At 41.9% G+C, this 25,152-nt stretch overlaps 2 protein-coding genes and 1 non-coding gene across 5 annotated transcripts; 1 reads left to right on the top strand and 2 right to left on the bottom strand.

Moving 5' to 3' along the window:
* Positions 1–4,684: 4,684 nt before the first annotated feature.
* Positions 4,685–4,788, bottom strand: LOC121040033 (small nucleolar RNA U13). Its single transcript, XR_005795103.1, has one exon. It is a non-coding gene; the product is annotated as a small nucleolar RNA U13 (small nucleolar RNA).
* Positions 4,789–5,101: 313 nt separating this feature from the next.
* TTI2 (TELO2 interacting protein 2) lies at positions 5,102–15,441 on the top strand. Of its 3 annotated transcripts, XM_040490214.1 has the most exons (8): positions 5,104–6,156; positions 7,272–7,458; positions 8,016–8,108; positions 10,238–10,425; positions 10,503–10,646; positions 12,382–12,544; positions 13,437–13,619; positions 15,238–15,441. In XM_040490214.1, the coding sequence occupies exons 1-7, from the start codon at positions 5,510–5,512 to the stop codon at positions 13,539–13,541; spliced, it is 1,527 nt and encodes a 508-aa protein (XP_040346148.1). In that variant the 5' UTR covers positions 5,104–5,509; the 3' UTR covers positions 13,542–13,619; positions 15,238–15,441. The 3 variants fall into 3 exon arrangements, with proteins under 3 accessions (XP_040346150.1, XP_040346149.1, XP_040346148.1); XM_040490216.1 differs by lacking the exon at positions 8,016–8,108 and having other exon boundaries at positions 5,102–6,156; XM_040490215.1 differs by lacking the exons at positions 13,437–13,619; positions 15,238–15,441 and adding an exon at positions 13,192–13,311 and having other exon boundaries at positions 5,103–6,156.
* MAK16 (MAK16 homolog) lies at positions 13,641–24,467 on the bottom strand. The gene is made up of 10 exons (XM_040490219.1): positions 24,356–24,467; positions 21,593–21,642; positions 21,391–21,500; positions 21,224–21,288; positions 20,881–21,032; positions 19,620–19,674; positions 16,050–16,124; positions 15,215–15,319; positions 14,429–14,494; positions 13,641–14,262 (listed from the first exon to the last, which is right to left on the bottom strand). Exons 1-10 carry the CDS (start codon positions 24,368–24,370, stop codon positions 14,068–14,070), a joined length of 888 nt encoding a protein of 295 aa, XP_040346153.1. The 5' UTR covers positions 24,371–24,467; the 3' UTR covers positions 13,641–14,067.
* Between the last annotated feature and the right edge of the window lie 685 nt (positions 24,468–25,152).

Here is a 25,152-nt window from a genome sequence, read left to right as displayed (position 1 = left end):
CCAGGTGCCCCTTTACCTGGCACTTTCTTGAACTGTAGATTCTGGGATCCGTTAGTTAGTTTCACAAACTAGTGGCAATAACGCCAGGTTATTGCAAGCAGCTCAGAATAATATGGTATGGCAACCTTGGCCTGGCCTTAATCTGCTTCTCCTGAGGATGGGATCATTCCTGACACGAATGATCCCATCCTCTGTCCCCCCCCCCCCCCGCCTCTCCCCCTCCCCTGTTCTCACTCTCTCTCTCAAACATAAATAAATGTTAAAAAATTTTAAACATACTGTTTTTGACTCCAACAAGAAAATTCTTTGTTAGGTTCTTCCTGGGGAAGCCTACTTTTTTCTGACTGCCCACTTCCTTACTCAATACCCTTAAATCCAGGTTAAACACTCATTATGTCCTTTATTCTTTTCAGGTTAGGTGGGCTCCTCATGAAATAAACGATCCTGTTATGACTACTGCTTGGATCATTTTCATTCTTGGTTAATTATTATGATTTCTTGATGACAAAGATTGTAGGACTACCATCAACACTTTTCTTCGTGGCAGAAAAAACACTACTTCATATTGTATATAACATTTCATCTGATCTCTAAAGAGGAATAGAGGAGACTTGGTGTCCAACAGCGTCTAGGCTGGGTCCACTACATGATCCATGAGCTGGAACCAAATATTCTTCTCTTTAGACGACGTCTTCCAAAAGGGCAACCAAAATGAAGTATATCTGGGGATCGTCGATTAGATCTTTTTCAAATGTAACGTACATGTGTATATAAGGTTGTACTCAGTGAATATTTGAAAAATGTGCAAATCGTTCTTCCATACCTGTGCATCAGCTGTATTCTTCACAGCAACAGAGCTCAGTTAAATGCAACTGCAAGTAGGTTACTGTAAGGTATTCAAGATAAATTGCTTCTAGTCAGTTTTCCTCTTACTATAAGTGCCTGTTTGATTTTGCCTGTTATTTTTGTTAAAGTTTGTATGTTGCATTTAAAAAAATTTCATATTATATATTTCATATTATATATATTTCATGTTATATATATTTCATATTATATATCTTCCATGTGAGTTATTTCTTGAAGAGACTTCGTTAAGTTGTGGAACTTCCCATATCCTTGTTTGGCTGATGATACCATCGTAGTCTCTTTTCATCTGTTTGTCTGCCATATTTCTTGCCATTTATCTGGTAGTTAGATCCAGGAGTTTGATTAGATGAAGGTTCAATTTTTGTGCAAGAGTATTTCATAGATGCTGTGTACTTCCTATTGCACATGGTATCTGTGTGTCTCACTCTTCGTGATGCTGTTAAGATAAATCAGTGGGTTCAGGTTTTTTAGCTCCATCCAGCCATTTTGTTTCCCACTTACATTCCACCTCATACTTTTTTAATTTTTTATTTGTAAGTAATCTCCATGCCCAGCATGGGGCTCGAACTCACAACCCTGAGATCAGGAGCCACATGTTGCACCCACAGAGCCAGCCAGGCGGCCTCCACCTCATACTTTTAATAGCCATGCTGTTAAGCCATTGTTGCCTTGTCCCCGTGCTTCAGTAGGAGTTGTGAAGAGTGAATCTCTAATTCTAACCTTTCTGTTGCATTTATTATCTTTTCAGACTATTTGGGTACCCCGAAATAACAGCAGAATAGAGACTTGATTTTTTCCTCTTATTTACCAGTTTTCCAAATAAAGAGTTAGTTCCTTAGGTGATACAAGGCTAAGCAATGAGGGATTTAAAAAAATATTACTACGTATTCATGGATGTCTATAGATATGTTAAGATCAAATCAGTCATTATTCTTTCTTGAGCCCAAACTATTCCATCTTTAGCCAAAGGGTGCCCCTTTCTATTTGCTCTTGGGTTCTTTTGACAAAACCTCAGTTGTATTTGATAGCTACCTTGCTTTCTGGCCTAACAAAATGTCACAGGCTCATCTTACACAATCCCTGCCCTGGTTCTGAAATCAGTCATTTCCTAAAGGGGTCTCTGTTCCTCTTCAGGGGGCAATGGCATTTAGATGATCCATTTGGACACTAGGGCTGCTCATAGCCAAGAGATTGCCATTGCTTCTTGGCCTTTTCAGTGGACACAGCCTGCATACAGGCATTTTGTAGAAAGAGAAAATTTAATCATGAATTCATACTACCATTGCCAATTTAAATTTTCCATTCTACAACTTATCCCTAACATCATTGATTTGGATACCTGTATCTTTTCATCTCTCACTGAAGACCTTGATTTCCAACAATATCAATTCAATTATTTACTATTTTATTTATACATATATATATAATACAAATACACGCAATAGCATGTAAATAACAATACCAGTATTATTACTAACAAAGTGTTATTAAATGCAGCTTGATTTCTTGCCCATTTTTTTTTATCCTTAAGATGTGTCACACTAAGATTATGTAGTCAAAATAATGAGTTTTAAAGTCAGTTTCTTATATTTCCATGCAGTTATGTCAGTAACTCCTGATATATTTTGATTAATGGCTTTTTTTGTCCTTTTGCAAAATGCTTTGCTATTTTCTTTTAAAAATGTAGCATGTAAACCATTTACATGATTCCAAACTCAAAGTATAAAACACAATATATGAAAATAAGTCTAGCACTTATTTCCATCTCTTACATCCTGTTCTTCTTATATGCAACCATTTTTATTAGTTGGTGATTTATATTTCCATTGCTTCTTCTTTAAAATGTAAGCAAAGCACACATCTTTCTTCGAAGGAAGGCAGCGTATACAGGGTCCCAGTCTTGCTTTTTTCACTTAAGGTATCCTGGAGTTTGGTGGCCTTCCACAGAGATGGTCTTCATTCTTTTGTAAAGCTTCACAGAACTGCATTGTGTAGATACACCGTGGTTTATTCAGCCAGTCTTCTGTGGATAGACACGTGAGCTCAACAAACGTTTACTGCATGGCTAAATTGTGCCAGGCACTGGGGATAAAGACATGCTCTCTGGCCTCAGGAAACTCAGAGTGAAGAGGGGGAGGTCTCTGCAATACAGGTACTTTGCTCACAAGGGAGGGAGATCTTGGATCCACTTAGCACAAGCAGTGGGTAGAACAGGGAAAAGAGGCTGACACACAGGAGGGACACAGTAACAGTCTATGACTGGCACTCTTGTTCCCACACGGGCCTTAATATGGGAGAATCCCCTTGGGATGAACTAGTTTTTGTCAATGTTTGAAATTACTTAGAAAATCATGAGAGCCACCAATTGGTCGGAGAAGGCAAGGCCAAATGAAAGACGCAAAGAGGAAGGTTCCTAACCACAAAATTCCCTCAAAAGAGGAAACGTAAATTAATACATTAGCTGTGGTTTAACAATTAAAAGCTACTGCCTGTAGAGAATGTAACACTCCCCAGAGCTTGCTCTAACCCTAACCCTAACCCTATATGACACATATATATATAACTTCTTTATTTTTCATAACAATCCTAACAAATAGGGGCTATCATTTCTCACATTTTACCGTTAAAGAAATTAAGGCACAGAGAGGTTACTGGACTTTTTCTCCAAGGTCACACAGCGAGCGAACAAGGAAGGGAGCAAGGAAGACATCACAGATAGGACACCCGCAGGTAGTGCCCTCTCCCAGGTGGGACCAAAGTCCTCTAAGTCTCTCCGGATCCGAACCACTTCCAGGGGAGGAGAACCTCCCTCCCTCCGTCGCTGCAAACATACACCCCACGATCGGAAAACCCCACAGGGTTTTCTCTGGATTCTCTGGGGTGGGGGTGAGGGAGCAGGAATCCCAAAGGCAGGCGGAGACCTTCTGGGTGCGTGGCGGAGGCGCGGGGTTGCTAGCCGAGGTTCCCCCTCCGAGAAGCAGCCAAGCCTGCTCTCCGACCCCTTCCGGTGTGCGACTCCCATTTCTCCGCGCTGCCGCTCCCGCCTTGGCACCAATCAAGTCTGCTTCCCGGGCTCCTACGATGCGGGGGAAACTACCGGAAGTCACGAACAAACTCCCGAGGACAGCCACGCACCGTTAACCGCCGCTGGGGAGCCCAGGTCACCTGGGCACAATTCTACCCTCTGGGAACCCGCAGCTAGGGGACAAGCAGTGCCGACGCAACATGACACGGCGAGACAGGACACGTTCTCACACTGGGCCATGGTTGGCCAACCCGCCCCGCCGGTCTAAACCGAACCAATGACCGCTAGGTGGCTGTGGGCCCCCTGCTCGAACCTGCAGATTGTCGAGCCCGCTGGCTCGCTCCCGGCGCCGCCTGCCGCCCAGACCCAGTACTGCGCGTGGCCACACCGCAGCGCTGGGGGCTCACACTCGAGAGGCGCCGCCTGCCGCCCAGAGCCCAGTACTGCGCGTGGCCACACCGCAGCGGGCTCACACTCGAGAACCGGCCCCCGGCGCCACCGCGCCGCCCGAACCACCCATTTTGCTGGAAGGCCCCCCGCGTCGGGGTGGGGGTGGTCAGACTTAAGAAGTCCATTCTCGCCGGACACTGGCAACTGACTCCCCGCAACCCACTGGTAACCATTTTAAAATCGCCGGCTCCCGGCTGCTGACACCTCGTATAGAACTAGAAAGCTAGTGCTCGAATCCAACTGGAAAATCAGCGTGACAACCCGCAAGGAGATATACCGGTAGATATAAAGGACACTAACTTTTTGCATCACTGGAAGAGTAAAAGGATCCTCCAAAGTTCACGTCAGACGGGTAATGTGCCAACATCGTAACAAGGTTTAAGGGTGGCACACGTCACACAACGGCGTGAACACCCAATCATCACGCTTATGAACTACAAAAGGATCAAGGCGCGCTTCCTGTTAAGGAGTCCCGAGGATGTCCCACTGACTTTACAGAAAGGGTGACATACATAGTACTTATACACTCAGTCTCAACCGTAAAATCCTGTACACTTTTAAGACGTTATCGATGTTCTTCTTTTGTTCCTACCTTACTAGATGGAAACAGAAACAAAACTAGCAAGAGGATCTATCTATGCAAATTTTTCGCCCAAACGTCACCTTTTCTGGAACCCGATTCTCTGTTGCTTTACGACAGTAGGTCGTGAAATGACGAAGTGTTGCCTCAATATCAGCGGAAGCTAGCTTTGTGCTTTGCGGCAGCGAGGATAGCTAGGTCCGGATCCTGATGAGCACAGGGCGTGCGGGAAGGTCTGGAGGTTCCCGTGGAGGTGTTCTGCTCATACCTTAGGGGGTTATTTCTTAAACTCTTAGGGTTTTGTTTTTGTTTTTAATCATCCGTTGGGAGTCTGAGATTCTCTTACTCCCAGAGAGGCTCCTTTCCCTTTCCTGCACCTTTTCCTCTACAGACTTTACTTTTATTATGCTGGTTAGACTCTTGGTCCTCCGTCCCGCGGACGTCTTGCCGTTTTATTTGGCTTTAGTTGTTTTCTTCGGGAGAATTCCAGCATCCGAGTGATCTTTCTCTAGCAGACCCCCCCCCCCCCCTTGCCTCCATCTCGGTTCTCTGGGGAAGACCAGCTCATCACTGCCGCAGTCCGAGAAATGGAACATGACCGCTCTCGGGAATCCCCATCGCGGGAAGGCACTTCCTTGCCGGGAGAGTGGCCTTCCTCGGCCCTCGGACAGTCCTTCTCCCAGATTTTGCACCGCCTTACCAGCCAGGAGTCCCGACGGGGCAAGGGCAAAAGTGCAGCAGTTCAGGACCTCGGTACTCTCATAGAAGCCACAGAACGCGATCAGTTTTTTGAGGGGAGTGGCACATCGCTCCACGGAATGACCGAAATGCTGGGGCAGGTGGCAAAAGCCCTGGAGAAGTATGCAGCCCCACCCAAGGAGCAGGAAGGTAGAGGTCATGGTTACTCTGAAGTGGCCGAGAAAGCAGCAGCAGTTGGCTTAGTATTTCTTAAACTCTTGGGGAAATTTGAGGCGGCCAAGAATTCCTTGGTTTGCCCTAAGTGGAAGACAGGCCTACGTGACTTGGCAGGACCCATCTATATTTTTGCGGTCACACACAGCTTGGAGCAACCATGGACCAGCCCAAGATCCCATGACGTTGCTGGAGAGGTGCTCGCCTTACTCCTTCAAGTTACTGAGTGTGGTTCTGTGGCAGGATTTCTGCACGGAGAAAATGAAGATGAGAAAGGGAGATTTATTTTAATAATGGAACTTCTTAAACCCGATTTGAATAAGTGAGTATTCTTGTTGAGAGAGCTACTTACTTGAGCTTCACCCTAACGTTTTAGAATGTTAGATAGAGCTCAAAGAAACTTGTTTCTTCATCAGTAAGATAAAGGTGTTGTAATAGGAGATTTCTTAAGGCCCAGAAAGGTTGTGATTTGCTATAAATGACATTAGACATTGGCAAATTCTACATTAGAGCCCCGGTCTTCAGACTCCCCATTTTCTAGTGCTCTTTGCCATCCTCCTGACAACTGCCCTTGGCATTGGAAGTTCTGTCCAAATTATTTATACTGAACTTTCTTCAGTTAGGTGAGAATGGGATTTGGAGAAGATTTAAACTTAAGTGGTTTGAACTTAAACTCGGGGATCTTGAAACTCATCAACAGTTATTAGATAAGGATGGTTATTAGATATGGAAGCAGTGTTTGGGATGAAAAACACCCTATAGATTGCTGTTAGCTAAAGTATTTTCTGTCAGTTCTACCTGCTATTTTGTTAGTATTTGTAACACCAGAGTGATGAGAGAAAAAATGTGTACATAACTCTCACTTACCAGGAACTTGGAGTTCAAAGGCTTGGTTTGGAGGTAGTCTGGTACTTCTTTTTATTGCTTCCGAGTAGAACCAGGTCAGAGGGCTTCTCTGAACCTGTTTCATTTTTTTGTAATATAAAGATAATATTATCTATTATAGAGTTATTTTGAAGGTTAGTTGAGTAAAGTGTGTAAACCCACTTTATAAGTTGTAAATTGCTGTTCAAATATTGACTCATTTACTCCCTTACAATAATTATAGTGATGCTTGAAGACATTTCCTTTACTTCTCTCCCGTGTCAGCACGTCTCCTCTGTAACCACCCACAGATTCTTTACAAGCTGTTGGTTATAAATGGATCCTTCTCATTGGATTAGCTTTAGACCCAGAGCCCTGGGTGATTATTAAATGTATTTAGTGTAAGTTATTTTGATTTAGTATGCGTAACATCAAGAGATATCTTACGGGGTATGTATTTTTTTCAAAGGCAAGATAATGCTTTATTTAGCTTGAAGAGTTTAATTTTTTTTTTTTTTTTTGCTAGCTAACACTGTATCACTTTACTTCCTGTGGTTTCACATTTCCATATAGAGAATCCTGGAAGAATAACCCTGCCACAAAACATGTTTTCTCATGGACTCTGCAGCAGGTCTCTCGACCCTGGCTGAACCAACATCTGGAGAGGATACTTCCCCCATCGCTGCTCATCTCGGATGACTATCAAACAGAGAACAAAATACTGGGTGTCCACTGCCTCCATCACATCGTGCTTAATGTGGTGAGCGACCTCTGCACTTTGTCATCTGTGTCGATGGGACAGACTGAGTCATGATATCACTATTCTTGCCTTTTCATATTTCCTGTTAACTTTCCATTAATGCCGTTACGTGAAAAAAATCACTTCTTTATATTTTTTCTTTATATTTTCCTTCTGCCAGCCTAGTAGATTGTGTCTCGTAGGTAATATGTGGAAGACACCTGGGCCATGCTCACGCGTGTCAAAATGAATAACCAGACCTTGAGTAATTAACAGTTGACTTTCAAGGAGCAAAAGAATGGGAAACTGAAAGGGATTACACCCAAATGTGCAAGCTGTTACTCAAGGAAACTTTTTTTTTTTCCCTCTTAACTATGTGTTGTGGAGCTTTTAAAAAAGTATACACAGAAGTAGAGGGTGCTGTTCTGGGCCCAGCACCCTTCCGCTGCACCACTTTGCCGAGAGTGCTATTATGAATCCTTTGGTGTAATAGACCCTACGTACCCGTAATTCAAGTTCGAAAATCATCCATGGTTTGGCACTGTTGGGAAGCTTTTAACGGCGTAATTTGCTTGCAGCCAGCTGCTGATTTGCTCCAGTATAACAGAGCCCAGGTCCTGTACCACGCCCTTTTCAACCACCTGTACACACCGGAGTACCGCCTCATCCAGGTAACCCTACGATTTGTTTATTGGCTGTGAGTCTCAGTTCTCAAATTTGAGTAGAAGGTGGCATTGTGCGAATAAGAATAGTTGAGCCCTTTTCCTCTCTTGGAAAATGAGGATGATAACTAAGTCAGGGCCAACTTGAAAATAAAGAGGTAGCAAATGACTCGTGAAAATGTCTCAATACTGAGCAGGCATCCACATTGCTGAGTCTCCACAGAAAAGCCAGTGTTTTATCTTCATCTGGGTCAATTACACATTATTTGAGGGTGGCTTTATGTGTGAAAAGTTCTGTTTTACTAATCTTAAGTGTTCTTCTCTGCTCCTCTCTATGAACTCACAGTTGAAACTCTAACTTGTAGGTTAGATGTTCCAGTGCCATTCTTTCATCCAATACACATTGAACACCTACTGTGTGTTAGTAACCATTGTCCGTTCCAAGAATGAATGAATCAAATCAATGAATCTTAAAGCCTTTCTGGCTTTAAGAAACCCTTTGAGGGGCGCCTGGGTGGCTCAGTCGGTTGAGCGACCGACTTCGGCTCAGGTCATGATCTCGCGGTCTGTGAGTTCGAGCCCCGCGTCGGGCTCTGTGCTGACAGCTCAGAGCCTAGAGCCTGCTTCGGATTCTGTGTCTCCCTCTCTTTCTGCCCCTCCCCCACTCATGCTCTGCCTCTCTCTCTGTCAAAAATAAACATTAAAAAAAAATTAAAAAGAAACCCTTTGGAAAGACATGTAAATAAATGAGTATTTTTACATGTCTACAGTGCAGAGTGATAAATCTATTAAAAGACATTTGTATAAAGGGCAGCACATGTCCAGCAAAAGGCAGTTAACCAGGTTTGGTGGTGTTGGGATGGTTTTAGGATTTGGGAAGGAGATGATATTTGATGGATGAATAGAACTTTCTTAGGATGGGAGAACATTCTGAAGACAGAGAAAAGAAGTTATATAAAATCAGAGGTGGAAATAACCTTTTTTGTGCCTGCCCTCCCTTCCCTTGTCCCCCTGCCACCTTTCATTTTAAATATTAATTTAGGTATTAAATTGAGGATCCAGGTACTAAGAGCCAAAAAGTTTAGTGCTCTTTAGATGGTGGTTTAAAAACAAAACAAAACTCATAGAAAAACCAAAAATCTCAGGAGAGCTAGAAGGGAGTGCCTTGACACTGAAACTTCAGATAGGGTAGGTCAAACTGGACACAGATGAGGACCATCTTAGATTCTGTTCAGGAGTGGTTTTACTGTAAGTATGTATAACTACTGCTTAAACTTATTTAATGGCAATGGACTTAGACTCCTAAAATTTGAGTTAAAGTCTGGGGCGCCTGGGTGGCTCAGTCAGTTGGGCGTCCAGCTCTTGATTTCGGCTCAGGTCATGATCTCACAGTTCGGGATTCTCTCTTGCTCTCTCTCTAACCCTCCCCTCCTCAGGCTCTCTCAAAATAAACAAACATGAAAAAAAAATTAATTTGGGTTAGTCCCAGGTGTGCTCATGAAGTCCCATTTCATAGCTTAGCAAAGAACAGTCTTGAGTAGATGTTAACTTGTTTGGAGATAACATAAAACAAATTTGAAAATATAAAGTAAGGGGTGCCTGGGTGGCTCAGTTGGTTAAGTGTCCAACTTCGCTCAGCTCGTGATCTTAGTTCATGAGTTCAAGCCCCACATCGAGCTCTGTGCCAACAGCTCAGAGCCTGCAGCCTGCTTCAGATTCTGTCTCTTTCCCTCTGCGCCTCCCCTGCTTATACTCTCTCTCAAAAATATACACTAAAAAAAAAAAAAAAGAATATAAAGTAACATACACTTGGGGTGCCTGGGTGGCTCAGTCAGTTAAGCATCTGACTTTTGATTTTGGCTCAGGTCATGATTTCACGATTTGGGAGTTCCAAGCCCATGTTGGGCTCTGCACTGATAGCACAGAGCCTGCTTGGGATTCTGCCCCTCTCTCTCTGCCCTCCCCCACTCATGCGCTCTCTCAAAAAAAAAACATTAAAAATAATATACACTTCCTGTGTTTTTACTAGTATCTTTCAGAATTCTATAATGTGGACCCCACGGACAGATTAATAAGGGTGCTAGACGAGTTAGTGAATGCAAATGAACGAACGCTTCTTTTCTGTTACTTCCTCCTAGGCTGTGCTCTCGTGTCTGCTGGACTTATTCCCCGTCCTGGAGAAAGGCCTGCACTGGAAGGGAGGTGGGGCTCGACCCACCACACACTGTGACGAGGTGCTGCAGTTGATCCTGACCCACATGGAGCCAGAGCACCGCCTTCTCTTACGCAGGACCTATGCAAGAAACCTGCCAGCGTTTGTGAAGAGGCGAGTGCCCGGCTGCTGGTCTGGCCGCACCCCTCAAGTTCATCTCTGTGGTGCCACATCTTCTCTTCCCTTTTCAGGTTGGGGATCCTAACTGTCCGGCACTTGAAGAGGCTGGAGCGAGTCATCATCGGCTACCTGGAGGTTTACGATGGGCCAGAGGAGGAGGCTAGACTGAAGACACTGGAAACCTTAAAACTTCTCATGCAGTACACTTGGCCCAGGTAAAACAGCCAAGCAGGGAGGTGGGCCAAGAGGGACAAAACTCAGCCAGTTTTCACTTCAGAACTTGTCCAGGTATACTTTCAGTACAAAGTATTAAGGACAGGCCTGTTTTTACATTGCTATTGAATTTTGAACTGAAGTTGCATTGAAAAGATAAAATACACCCATTGTTACTTCAGGTGTATATCCCTCAATTTATAATGCATATTAGAATTTCAGAGTCCACTTAGAAGTGCTGTAATAGACATGCTTAACTTTGTTCACCCTAAAGTTTTTGAAATCTAATTGAGAACAGAGAACTTCATAGCTCATTACTGAACATGTGTGGAGCAGTGACCAGGAGAATACTGAGAATATCATTGCTTAGAAAGCATTCCAACTCTGGCTTGAGGTGGTGTCAGGAACAATAAAGTGGAAGGGAAACATGTTAAGTCAGCAAAATACTTTCTTGCATCAACAAAGTTTAATTCAGCTGGAGTCCAGTGCTCTAACATCTGTATCTGTTCTGAACCACAGTACTCTCATTTCCTTAGGATGTATCCAACCTTTTCCCTTAGTTACATCTGGAACTGGACTGCCTTGGTTTACTTACAGTCTTTCTCCTCCACTGAACTGTAACACCACTACTTTGGTATATTGAGTATATGAAAGTTTAACCAGTACCTGGTTCTTAAATACACAAATATTTGAAGAATGAATAGACTAAAATAGACTGAATAGATGGATGAAAGAAATTGAATCCAGTTAACATTGGCAGGCCTTTAAAGAGCAGAGACTAAGCTTCCAAGTCAGGATTGGCAAGCCCAAGTAGGAAGGTGAGAAAATCAGTGCCCTGTATGGCACGAGGGGGCGCTGGGGAGTGGGAAACAGCAGGTTTTATGTTGACGATAGGTGGAGGACTGAGCAGCAAACAGTATAGGAAATCGTTAAGTACTTACTAGATCAAGGGATGTAAACTTTTATTCTCCCAGTCACATTTCTGTCCAGAGATATGGTTTACTGTGCATATTTTTGCACTACAAGTTCCATTATTGTTCAGCTTCCATTAAGGCTTTTAAGGTTTTTTTGTTTTGTTTTGTTTTGTTTTTTTATTGTAAGAAAAACTACATACGGTTTGCCATTTAAAATGGATTCAGTGGCATTAAGTACCTTCACGATTTTGTACAACCATCACCACTGTCCTTTTCCAGAACTTTTTTTCATCAAAATAAAAACTTTCAAAAATGCTAAGAAGTTGAAGTTAAATGGGCTGGGCTTAACTGAGGGTAAAAGCTAGGATCTGGAATTAAATAACAGAAAATTCTAATTACAGTTAGGTCCCAGAAGCCAAGCATATTTCACTTCATTTTAAATTTCCAGGCCTATGACTGTATAAGTTAAAGGACTGTGGGCCATCTCCTGTTCTCTGGCCCAAAGTAAAAGCCCCTGGTAAGGGGAGATCCCACTTCTCACTTTCCAGGTGGGGCGATTTCCTTACAGTAGAACCAAGCTTCTGGCTTGGCAGGCCAGAGTATGTGTATTGGAGCCATGCTGCAGAAAAAAGGGCTCAAAATGAGTTCAGAAATCTGGCGTCTGGTCTCTAGTTCTGCACCAGCTCCCTGGTCTCCTAAGTCATTTAACTTCAGTTCCTTCATTTAGGCAATGAGGGCTTTACAACTTAGACGGCCTTGGAAGTCTCAGTTTTAATATCCTGATTTTAGAGTATGAATGTGACTTTTTTCTTCCTGATTCCAGAGTTTCCTGTAGACGTGTGGTCTTATTGAAGGCTCTCTTGAAACTGATCTGTGATGTAGCAAGGGATCCAAACCTTACACCTGAGCCTGTTAAGAGCGCCTTGTTAGAAGAGGCCACAGATTGCCTGATTCTCCTGGACCACTGTTGTCAAGGACAAGTGAAGGTAAGAGTCTGCAACCTGGTCCTTAGGAAGCTCCTATGATTGATTATAATTTACTGTTCACATGCCTGACCAAGTCTGTAAATGAACATGCATGGTTCAGGTTTTCACCTGGGAGCCCTCTAACCTTCAATAAAGGCGGATTAACTTATTCAGCTTTTAAAGCTATTCAGAGGTATTTAGGCCAAAAGGCAAGAGGCTCAGGAGATGTCTCTGGGGTGAGGATAGACAATGGGCAAAAGACTAAGAGTTCTTAAAATTTAAGTTCTGTTATATCTGATTTTTTTTTTAAGGATGAAATAATGAGCTATAAGCCACCAAGAAGTAATAATATGAGTAATTCAGATCCCAGAAATGTTTCCAGTTTTTCCAGGGCACCTGTATTTTTATTTATCCTTACTTTTCCACATGGGAATTCTTTAGTTTCACATGCCACAAAAGTTAACCTGTCATAGCCAAAGCATATAATGGCTGTGTGTATATTTACATATATTTATAAACTATTGCCTCATTTCTTATCCCACTTAGAAATCTTCAGGTTATAAAGCAGCATGAAAAAAATTCATATCCCAACAATATTTATAGAGTATTGTTTGTTGTGTTATCAGTTTATTCAAATTACTTCGTATTGGCTCTTTAATCTCTGGCAGTTTTCGAGTCCTGGATCTAATCTAATTTGCATCGGCTGGGATCAGTCTGCTGCTTCCTGAGCCAACAGGACATCTGCCCACATGCCAACACAGCTTTTAAAATTACACCTGTTCCATGAACTGTTCCCTAGTCTCATCCATTCTTTCTTTCTTTCTTTGAATATGGTACCAAGAAACAAGAACCAAGGTAAAAGGAACAGAAGTATCAATTAAAAAGAAAAAGCCTGTTTGGTTTCATATTTCAGGGTCTCCTGGTCAAAATTCTCCAAAGCTGTGAAGACAGCAAGGTGGTGAACTGTATCAGAAAAGTCCGGCAGGTTTCTGAAGGCACGCCCTACGAAGGAACTTAAGATTTGTCTTATTTTCCTAAAACAGGAAGACTTTTCTTCTTGTTCCAACTGTATACATGGAATCATTTAAGAAAAAAGGTATTTTTACACTCAACAGTGTAACTTAGTTCTTTTTCCTTCTTTTATTCCCACAGAAGTAGGGAAAGGAGAGTAAGAAAAAACTGAAATCTGAACATTTCTAAATAAAGTTGAGGGGGGGTGGGGGAGAAGGATACCAAGGAAAACAGGTGGGTAGCATTTAAAATTTAGAAATATTTACACCCACAGATTCATCTGTTAAGCTTCTTGGGCTCAAGCTGTTACTTCAAAACATATGCCAACACTATAAAAATACTCTGTTCACAACTTAAGGCTTTCTCCACTCCCAGATTTCCTTGCCCCACAGAAGCAGCATAAATATTAAAGACACAAATATTGTGTGAAATACTGTATGAAAGAGCAAAACCTGGAGGTATATACATGGTTAAGGTAAAAGAAAGGAGGATACTGAAAATGTTCAGTCCTGTTGCAGATGTCTGAAGGGAAGTCATGTGGTTTTGGCCTTGGCCACAGGCTCTGTCTCCTGCTCATACTCTATCTCTACGTAGGCTCGTTTCCTCCGCAAAGGTCCTTTCAAGGGTGTTTTGCCTTTATGTGTGGCATCAAGGGCCTTTTCTTCTTCGTCACTGGAGGATTTATCATCCTGATCTTCATCACTACTGGCATCCAGCTTATCCATATCCTGATATGGAGAGAGGAAAAAAAGAGAGAAAATGCTAGATGCATCTCCCAAACTCCTTTCATCGTCCTCTCAATTTAGAGCTAGGTAATTTATCTGCCTCTGTGTGTGTTCAGAAACGTTCTGTTCTCTGAAGGTCATAGGTGAATTTTTTGCCCATAAATCTCACCTCAAAATCACTTATGTCACTCTCATCCACCTCATCATCTTCCACAAACTCTCTCTTTCCCACATCCTAAAACAAAAACATAACTGTTAAGTTGAAAATACAGAATGAAAATTCAGCTCACACATCTAATTCTATTCTTTGATAAGTGCAACAGTAACAAACAGAATCATAGTCTACTTACTTAGTCCCAACCAAAATCTAATTATTTCCAAGTTTAATACTTCTGAATTAAAACATTTTAGGGATATCAATTCTCATGCCTAATACAAATCATTAGATCATTTTAATTTGCTAAAAAAAAAAAAAGTACATTAGAAAGGCTTTACAAACACTTAAATCTATTAATTTCAAATATCAAAAAAGGGTCACTACTAGGAAAAGTACACCTATGTGCCTGTATGAGCGCACCATGTGATTAGCAATTACCTGCTAAATCTGGCCTTTTTCTAAAAGACTATCACTCAAGTACCTCCCCTATATTAATAGTGAAATTAAATCCTGTATAAATTTCAGGTTCCTGAATGGTATATTCTGTCAGCTGATGAGGATTCTTCATTTGTCCCCTTGCAAGAAAAATCTCAGAATGCCAATAAATAAGATTAAAATCCAACGTGTTAATAGTTTGTTGACTGAACTAAAATTAATCTCATGATAGAAAAAAAAGGACCAAATAATTATTTTTGGGTAGGGGAGTGAAAATGCTCTTCTGTCACTCAAGTACATATGAAGAGATCTAGGTCTACAGGTTACTGCTTTAGGAAGCACAAACGAACAAACAAGGCTTACTTCTTCATCATCTTTTTCCTCAGCATCTGAAGAGTCACTCTCTGCTTCCTGCTGTTCCAGGGCCTTGTCGAAGGCATGAATGGGGAAGTTGTAGATGTCGCCATACTGAAGAACATAAATACAGACTGGCTTTAACAACATCTGGATTTTGCACTTGAAGTCCACTGTCCGATGACATACTGTTTTCTCCTCAGTGATTAAATGAGAATACTTAATGTGATGGATAATTTTTCTATATTAATTTCAAGCCTAGAGCCAACAGTGTCTTTACAAGCCCATTTCTGACATTTAGGTAATCAGTGGTTAATACCAAACACTATAAACTTAGTAGTTTATAAAATCAGTGGGTTAGAATAAATGTAAATGTGCTGATAGGAAATAATACGGGAAAAATAAGTTCTATCCGTTTTGTCTCATAAATGACACTAATTTTTAATAAGATTTAACTCCTTTTAAAGACTAGGTAACTCCTTTTATAGACTATAAACTCCTTTTATAGACTAGGGTAATATGCAGGAGGATCAGAACTGCATGCCTTTTCTTATCTAGAGCTCTGAAACCGTTGCGTCAGGAACAGGAGTTCACAGTATGGTGCAAAGGGAAAGGTCTCTTTGCTGGATGGAACATCAAGGGTAACCAGGGCACCTTTCATGTTCATGTTCACAAACTAAGACGGGGAAGCCAAGGCCTGTATATTTGTTCTATTCCAGGAACAAAATCAAGGTGAAGATCTTTCTAGCATCTTTGAAAGTAAAACACACTTCCCACTATTTCCTAGCATGATGTTACTGTCTAAAAAGTGAAATTTATATCCCAAACTTCCTAGCTTTCTCACCGTATCTTGTTTCAGTCGCTCCAGCAATTCCTTTTCAATGGCATTGTCCAGCTGAGCAGCTATTAATGCCTTTTCCTGTAACAGAAAAATTTGAGTAAATCCATTTACTTCCTAGTACTCATATTTCAGCCTGTAGAAGTAAAAAAAAAAGAAAAAAAATTTTATTTCAAAAAAAAAAAAATCACTTTTTTCCCCTCTTGCATTAAAAAAAAAATAACATACCACGATCAAGTGGGATTTATTCCCAGGATGCAAGAGTGGTTCCACATTCACAAAATAACATGATACATACGTATCATTAGGAGAAACGATAAAAACCATATTATCATTTCAATAGATGCAGAAAAAGCATTTGACAAAGTACAGCAACCATTCGTGATAAAAACCCTCTGCAAACTAGGTCTAGAGGGAACATATCTCAACATAATAAAGGCCTTATTTGAAAAACACACAGCCAACATCATCATCAATGGGGAAGAACAGAGCTTTTCCCGTAAGGTCAGGAACAAGGCAAGGATGTCCACTCTCACCACTTTTATTCAATATAGTACTAGAAGTCCTAGCCACAGCCATCAAACAGAAAGAAAAGGCAACCAAATTGGTAAGGAAGAAGTAAAATTCTCATTATATGCAAATGACATGACACTATATATAGAAAACCCTGAAGGCTCCACCAAAAAACAACTAGAACTGATCAATGCGGTAAAGTCACAGGATACAAAATCAATGTACAGAAATCTGTTGCATTCCTATACACTAACAATGAAGCGGCAGAAAGTAAAATTAAGAAAACCATCTCATTTACAATTACATCAAAAATGATAAAATATCTAGGAATAAACTTAACCAAAAAGATGAAAGACCTGTATTCTGAAAACTATAAAACACTGATAAAAGAAATTCAAGATGATGCAAAAAAATGGAAAGACTCATGGGGCTGGAAGAGCAAATCTTGTTAAAATGTCCATACACCAAAGCAATCTACACATTTAATGCAATTTCTATCAAAATACCAATAGCATTTTTCACAGAACTAGAACAAATAGTAAAACCACAGAAGACCCTGAACAGGCAAAGCAATGTTGAACAAGAAAAAACTGAAGGTATCACAATTCCAGATTTCAAGTTATATTACCAAGCAGTAGTAATTAAAACAGTATGGTACTGGCATAAAAATAGACACATAAGGGGAGCCTGGGTGGCTCAGTCGGTTAAGCGTCCGACTTTGACTCAGGTCACGATCTCGCGGTCCGTGAGTTTGAGCCCTGCGTCGGGCTCTGGGCTGATGGCTCAGAGCCTGGAGCCTGCTTCAGATTCTGTGTCTCCCTCTCTCTCTGCCCCTCCCCCATTCATGCTCTGTCTCTCTCTGTCTCAAAAATAAACGTTAAAAAAAATAAAAAAAAAAGAATAGGCACATAAATCAGTGGAATAAAACAGAAAACCCAGAAAAAAGTTTACAATTATATCACCAATTAATCTTTGACAAAGGAGAATTAAAATATTCAACAGGAAAAAGTCTCTTCAATAACACTGTTGGGAAAACCGGAGAGCCACAGGCAAAAGAATGAAATTGGACCCCTTCCTTTCACCATACACACAAAAATAAACTCAAAATGGATTAAAGACCTAAATATGAAACCCAAACCATAAAAATCCTTGAAGAGAGAACAGGTGGTAATCTCTGACATTGGCCATAGCAACATTTTTCTAGATATGTCTCCTGAGGCAAGACAAATACATGCAAAAATAAACTGAGATTACATTAAAATAAAATATTTCTGTACAGCGAAGGAAACAATCAACAAAACTAAAATGCAACCTACTCAATGGCAGAAAATATCTGCAAATGACATATCTGATAAAGGGTTAGTATATAAAGAACTGATACTACTCAATACCCAAAAACAATCCAATTTAAAAATGGGCAGGGGCACCTGGATGGCTCAGTTGGTTCCGTGTCCGACTTCAGCTCAGGTCATGATCTCATGGTTCGTGGGTTTGAGCCCAGCATTGGGCTCTGCACTGGCAGTGCGGAGCCCCCTTGGGATTCTCTCTCTCTCTCCCTCTGCCCTTCCCCCCAACTTGCATGAGAGCACACACACACACACACACACTCTCTCTCTCTCTCAAAATAAACTTTAAGGGGCGCCTGGGTGGCGCAGTCGGTTAAGCGTCCGACTTCAGCCAGGTCACGATCTCGTGGTCCGTGAGTTTGAGCCCCGCATTGGGCTCTGGGCTGATGGCTCAGAGCCTGGAGCCTGTTTCGGATTCTGTGTCTCCCTCTCTCTGCCCCTCCCCCGTTCATGCTCTGTCTCTCTCTGTCCCAAAAATAAATAAACGTTGAAAAAAAAAATAAAAAAAAAAAATAAACTTTAAAAAAAAATAAAAATGGGCAGAAGACATGAACAGACATTTCATCAAAGATACCAGCTGGCCAAAAGACACGTGAAAAGATGCTCAACATCACTCATCAGGGAAATGCAAATCAAAACCACAATGAGGTATCACCTCACACCTGTCAGAATGGCTAAAGTCAAAAACACAAGAAACATCAAGTGTTGGTGAGGATGTGGAGAAAAAGAAACCCTTTTGCACCATCGGTGGGAATGCAAACTGGGGTAGCTGTTGTAGGAAACAGTATGGGAGAGCCCTCAAAAAGTTAAAAACGGAACTACACTACAATGCAGGCAATGCACTACTGGGTATTTACCCCAAAAAACGAAAACACTAATTCAAAGGGTTACACACACCCTTCTGTTTATGCCAGCATTATTTACAATAGCCAAAATATGGGAGCAGCCCAAGTGTACGTCGATTGATGACTGGATAAAGAGAAAGTGGTATTTAAGAAACAAAACAAACAAGGAAAAAAAAAAAAGACAAACAGATCCTTAACTATACAAAACTGATGGTTACCAGAGGGGAGGTGGGTTGGGGGGAATGGGGGAAAGAGGGAATAGGAATTAGAGAGTACATTTACCATGGAAAAAAAAAGAAAAAAGAATGCTCAAACCCTGCTTTGAGTAGTATGCAATGTATAAGATTAACAACATACCAAAATTCTGATTTCTCTCTCTTTTAATGTTTGCTTTTGAGAGAGAGAGAGACAGAATGTGAGCAGGGGAGGGGCAGAGAGGGAGACACAGAACCTGAAGTGGGCTCCAGGCTCCAAGCTGTCAGCACAGAGCCTGATGCAGGGCTCGAACTCACAGACCTCACAATTATGACCAGAGCCAAAGTTGGACACTTACCTGACTGAGCCACCCAGGTGTCCCCCAAAATTCTGATTTCTAAAATACTTAACTTCAAGAATCTCAGACAAGGTACTTCTCTGTTCTCCATTAAATGTATCTCCAAGAACCCTTATTTTAACCTGCCCTGAAAATCATAATCTTAAAATACGAATATCCAATATCTTATGCAACTAATACTGTTATCTATTAGCGAACCACTACCCAAGGCCCAAACAGTTCACAGGAAATGGTGACTGAATCTTTCTCATGATCCCTACCTATAGAGTCCTACCCTCAATGAGATACAGAAGCTATGAATACAAGAAGGGTAAGTTACCTCTCTTCTTTTTTCCCTCCGCTCCACCTTCTTACTCAAGGGAACAAGCTTCCTCCTATGGAAAATAAAACACATTATCAGAAAACCCAAGGGCATGTTTTGTGTGTTCCTTTAAAAAAATGAGAAAATAGGAATGGAGTTGATTTTGTAGGGCTCAACTCAATATAGCTAACATTATATACCTGTAATTCCCTAAGTAGTTAATACTACAAGTCACACATTTTTACACATATTTTTATGCTTATTTTACTTTTTGTTTTCTTTGAGCATTCTGAGACTTCTGAGGGCACTCACCATGCTTCATGATTAATGCTTCAGTTAACTAAAATAATTTTCTGTAGGGATGCTTGGGTGGCTCAGTCGGGTAAGTGTCTCACTTTGACTCGGGTCACAATCTCCTGTGAGTTCAAGCCCCGCATGGGGCTCACTACTGTCAGTGCAGGGCCTGCTCCGGGTCTTCTGTCCCCTGCCCCTCTCTCTGCTCCCCCCCTCGACCCCCAACTCTCACATGCTCTCTCTCAAAAACAAACATAAAAAAACTGTCTGTAGAAGACTGTCACCTTTAGCTTTCTCTGCAGGTCACAACGAAAAAGTATTAGGACGTAGCACTCCTTAGTAAGATATCCAATTAATTCCATGGATTTCATATCACTTTTTAAAATTAATTTTTGGTGAACCCAGAGTAAAGTTCTGACATTCTTATTTATCCCCATTTTTTAGGTCATTGTTAAATCCCTAATTTTATGATTGTGTCAAGGAGTTATACAATTTCCTGAAGCTGATTTTCAGACAGGGAGGAGATCATCAAGTTCTACTATATTGTTTTTTATTTTTGTTTAAGTTTATTTTTATTTATTTTGAAAGAGAGAGCGCAAGTGAACACGTATGTGCGAGCAGGGGAAAGACAGAGAGGGAGAAAGAGAGAATCCCAAGCAGACTCTGCCCTGTCAGCATGCAGCCCGACATGGGGCTTGATCCCACAAACCGAGAGATCATGACCAGAGTGGAAATCAAGATTCGGATGCTTAACCAACTGAACTACCCAGGTGCCCCCCCGACCCCCACACTGTTTTTTAAAAAGATCAAAGGGCACAACTTTAATCAGAGGTAAACTTTCTTCCTAGCATATCATACAAGGTTACCTGAAATTGAATTTAGTAAGAACCATTACTAGACATTTAAGAGTCTCTCCATAAAATGATCCAAGGAAAGACAGACTTAAAAAAAATACACATAATAGATGAATGATTTAAATACTCACTGTCGCTTTAATGTAAGTTTTCTAATTCGAATTAGGTACTGGGTGATCTTGGTGAATCTCTGCTTACACTTGTGTCGAATGAAACGGGGCCAGTAAATTAGATTTTCATCTATTTGCTCCAGTGCTCTCTCATAGTTTTTATGAAGCCGGACCTATAAACAGAAAAAGAAAGCTTGAAGAGTGAGGGTAAATGATTAGGTGGGCCTTCACTGCTATGATACCCAGGGGCCTAATGAGGTTGGCTTCAAAAGTTTAATGTAGCTATGGTCAAGGAAGAGAGAAAAGCATGTGGCAGTTTTGTTATTGATCAAGGGTCACTGTCATTTTATGTCCTAAGTCTTACCCGTTCCCAGAGCCGCCTAGGAAAAGCTGCTCGTTCTATAACCTTCATATACAAGTAGCACTGTCCTGCAAGGTAAAGTAAATACCGTTAATATTACAGAGAGACGAAAGAATATCCTTTTAAAAGCTGTTGGCTAGTTCTCATGGAAGTTCAAACTAAAGAGTTACCTTTCTCTTCTTTGATAGTGGCATACTGACTGTTTGCCAGGGGACAAGACGACCGATTACACAGTCCAGTCAGGCTGTATTCATTTCTGCAAAAACTCTGAGTCTTGGTTCTAGAATGAGAGGGAAAGAGCAAAAATTGTAAGAGGGGTTAACGAGAGGACAGCTGAAGGAATCTTTCCCCAAGTTGCAAATCTAGACTCACCTTATTTTGAAGGAACAAAATTGCTTGTTTCCGAGTGTGTCCCAGATAACCTGCAAGACAAGGTAAGAACACATTTCAATTGCTCTGACCCAACAGGTGGGAGTATTAACCCAGGAAAACACAGTGCCCTGGTTTACTTAGGAGGTCTCAAAGGAGTCTTTGAGGAATGAGAGGAGGAAGACATGCTTTGTAAAACAGTTTGATCTGTGGGGGCACCAGGGTGGTTCAGCTGGTTAAGCACTGGACTCTGGATTCCACCTGCTCAGGTCATGTTCTCACGGTTTGTGAGTTCAAGCCTCGAGACAGGCTGTGCTGACATCACAGAGCTTGCTTGGGATTCTCTCTCAGTGTCACCCTCCTCTACTCCTGCTCTTTCTCTCAAAATAAATAAATATTTTAAAAATGTCTGATTTGTTTTCTTTTTATGCAGATTCTTGTAGGGAAAAAAAATACAAATTATCAGTAACCACAACCCCTTCACCCACAGATAAAACTTCATTAGAATTTTGTAAATATTTTCGAATTTTTTCTATATATGCATTCCAGCAACAGTATGCCTATATGTATATTTTTAACAAAAATGAGATACTAATTTTGTGACTTTCTTAATATGTTCATTACCCATTGTAAAAGGCTGCACAGAACTAGATTGTTGCATATATGTACCATAATTTCATCTCATCTGGGCAAAGAAAATCATCTACTGCTATCCTCTATTAACTAATGTGTTCTTTATTCATTCAGCATTGATGGTATACTTAATTTATGTAAGGCACTGACAATCCTAAAACCTGACACACAGGAGGCACTCAAGTATTTGTTGAATGAAGCAAGGTAGTGTCCTTAAACAGTTTTACCTCTCTACTTAGGGAGAAAGAAATGTAAACAAAGCATCACAAAGCACTAGTCTAAGTGCCACAAAAGAAGTTTGTAAGAGCCTTTAAGTGGGCTGCCCTGAGGAACTGGGAAAGGCTTTAAAGCAGCTAAAGTAGTTAAAGCCTAATACATAAAGAAATGTAAACAAACAACAACATTTTTGGAATTTTATAGGATGTGTGTTTGGCAGGCGATGATAGGAAACAGGTAGGAGGAAATGAAACTGGGAAAGTAGGAGTTCATTCTGGCTTGTGGCTTTATTATTATTTTTTTAAATGTTTATTTATTTTTGAAGGAGAGAGAGACAGAGTGTGAGTGGGGGAGGGGCAGAGAGAGAGAGGGAGACACAGAATCCGAAGAAGACTCCAGGCTCTGAGCTGTCAGCATAGAGCCCGACAAGGGGCTCGAACTCACAAACTGTGAGATCATGACCTGAGCTGAAGTCGGACGCTTACCCGACCGAGCCACCCAGACGCCCCAGGCTTGTGGCTTTAAATGTCATCTGTAAGTTGATGACTCCCAAGTTGTCATCTCCTGGTCAGACTTCTCACCTGAGCTACAGACTTGTATATACATTTAACTGCCTACTTGACATCTCCACTTAGAAGCCTGAAAGGCCTCATACACATTAACATGTCCACACCCCTTAAAAGAATACTGTGTTCCTTCCCCATCTCCATAAATAAAACCACCAATGAACTATTCGAAATCCTTTGATTTCTCCCTTTTCCTCATCATTGAATCCATCACATAGTCTTTTTGGTTATACTGATAATACAGATCTCAAATGCATCCACTTCTTTTCATCTCCACCATTACAACCAGGGTTGAAACTATTTTCATCATGCTCTAGTTTCCTTGCTCTTATGCTTTCTCTCCTTGAAAAGACTATCACAAAACTAGACAACTTTTCACAAAAGTCAGATGTCATTTCCCATTAAAAACCCTAAAAGACACTACATGATCTTGTCCCGCAAACATATCTAGCTTCATTATCTCTCTCTCTTCCCTGGATTCCTATAGCACAGGTCACATCAATATTCTTTAATACAGTCCTTCTCTCTTATATCCAGACCTTTGTATTGTACTGTTCCTACTGCCCAGATATTTTGCTTTTCCCTCAGCCCCTCCATGACGGTTCATTCTCATCTTTTAGATCTCAGCTCAAATGTCTTTTATTCAGAGAAACCTTCCCACAACAGCTTTGTCTGAAGTAGTCTCTAATTACTCTCTCCTTCATCAACTTTGGTCTTCTTTTCACAGTATTATTACACAGTACGATGGTTTTAAATATGTTCACTTGTTTACCATCTGTCTCCTCCACCAGAGTGCTCCAGAAAAGCAGAGGTCTTTTGTCTGGCTTATTAAAAACTAAATCTCCAGTAATTACCACACTGCCTGGCACACAGCGCTTCTGTATTTCCCAGGACTAATTAAATGAACGGAGGATGCTTCCAAAAATTATGGCGTGGGCAGACCATGAACAAATGTAAGGAAAATCCTAACACAGGAAAAAAAAGGTTATAAAGGAACGTGAACACGGAAGAATGGGATCTGGAAATCTGAAGTCTAAACTTAGCTATACCATCCCCAACCTCACCTCCACCCGCGCCTCCCACGTCCAGAGACACCATAGGCAAAGTCTTTCATTGCTGGGCACCAGGGACTGAATAAGCCAGCCCTATGGACTGGCGCTGTTCTGGCCCCTTCACCCCGCTGAGGCAGCGCTCGAGATCCCGGGTAGACACGTGAGAGCCCCACGCTCGGAAACCGGGGGTTCCGGCAGCCTCGGTTCCGGAGCGACACGAAGCTAATGGGCCAGCTAAGTGTTGCTGCTGATCCCCCTAAAGCAGGAGAACCCAGGTGGCAGAGAAACAGGACACTCACATCATCTGACTGCATAGCGTCGGCAGCTCAGCGTGCAAACCCGGCCAAATCTGGGGGGCAACCATGCTTCTTCCGGAGAATCACTTCCGGAAAGCCTAGTCTCACCTATCGCGAGAATTCTGATTTCCCCGGCTTGCACAGCGCCCCTTGGCGGTCTAACTTCCGTGCACATCTCCAAGTCCTGCGCCACGTCCGGACCGTCACCGTGCGCCCCCGCTGCCCTGTAGGTCTTGTTCCCGCTCTCACCCTGGGACAGTAAACCCGGCTAGGAGGCCCTTGCCACCCCGCGCAGGAGTCGGTCGAGTCCTGGAGCGCAGAGGCCGAGGTCCATGGGCGCGCCGTGGTCCAAAGCGCGGGTTGTGATTGCCCCTGAAGATTGGCTGTCCCTCCCCGGCCGCCGGGCGTCCTCGGTCTCGGAGTGCGCCCGGGAAAGCGCGGACCGCCTCCCGCCGGTCCTTAGCGCCTGGAGGCCGGGGCTGCGTTGTCTTTACTCCTTCTCCGCCAGGCTGGGGAGCTCAAACTCTGTCCTTCTTCACCTGACACCCTGGTTCCCGCGCTCACTCCTCCCTCACTTAACCCCGCAGACACTCTTGTTCTCTTGTTTGGTGTGGAATTGGGTCCTGACCTTTGAAATTCATGGATTAGATAATATTTTTTTAAAAAATCGGAGGACTAACAGCTTTCACCCGCTTTTTATTTTAATGGGAAAAAGAAAACCTTTATTAGCGCACACCATTTTTCAAAAGAATGTTCAGTTTAACACTCAAAGAGTAAACAAAGGCACAGTCTCAGAATAA

Source organism: Herpailurus yagouaroundi, unplaced genomic scaffold (assembly GCF_014898765.1).
Source record: "Herpailurus yagouaroundi ecotype Mexico unplaced genomic scaffold, PumYag 181, whole genome shotgun sequence".
Classification (NCBI taxonomy): Eukaryota; Metazoa; Chordata; class Mammalia; order Carnivora; family Felidae; genus Herpailurus; species Herpailurus yagouaroundi.
The sequence above is the reverse complement of the archived record's forward strand: the minus strand, read 5'-3'. Positions and strand labels throughout refer to the sequence as shown.

Excerpts from the sequence above, each read along its gene's own strand:
- MAK16 (XM_040490219.1), bottom strand. Across the intron at positions 19,675-20,880 it reads AAACTTACATTAAAGCGACA|GAGGAAGCTTGTTCCCTTGA; the intron begins GTGAGTATTTAA and ends TATTTTCCATAG. Across the intron at positions 14,495-15,214 it reads AGGAAAAAGATGATGAAGAA|GATGTGGGAAAGAGAGAGTT; the intron begins GTAAGCCTTGTT and ends TTTTTGTTTTAG.
- TTI2 (XM_040490214.1), top strand. The coding sequence starts at position 5,510 with ATGGAACATGACCGCTCTCGGGAATCCCCATCGCGGGAAGGCACTTCC. Across the intron at positions 10,426-10,502 it reads CTGCCAGCGTTTGTGAAGAG|GTTGGGGATCCTAACTGTCC; the intron begins GCGAGTGCCCGG and ends TTCCCTTTTCAG. Across the intron at positions 12,545-13,436 it reads GTTGTCAAGGACAAGTGAAG|GGTCTCCTGGTCAAAATTCT; the intron begins GTAAGAGTCTGC and ends TTCATATTTCAG.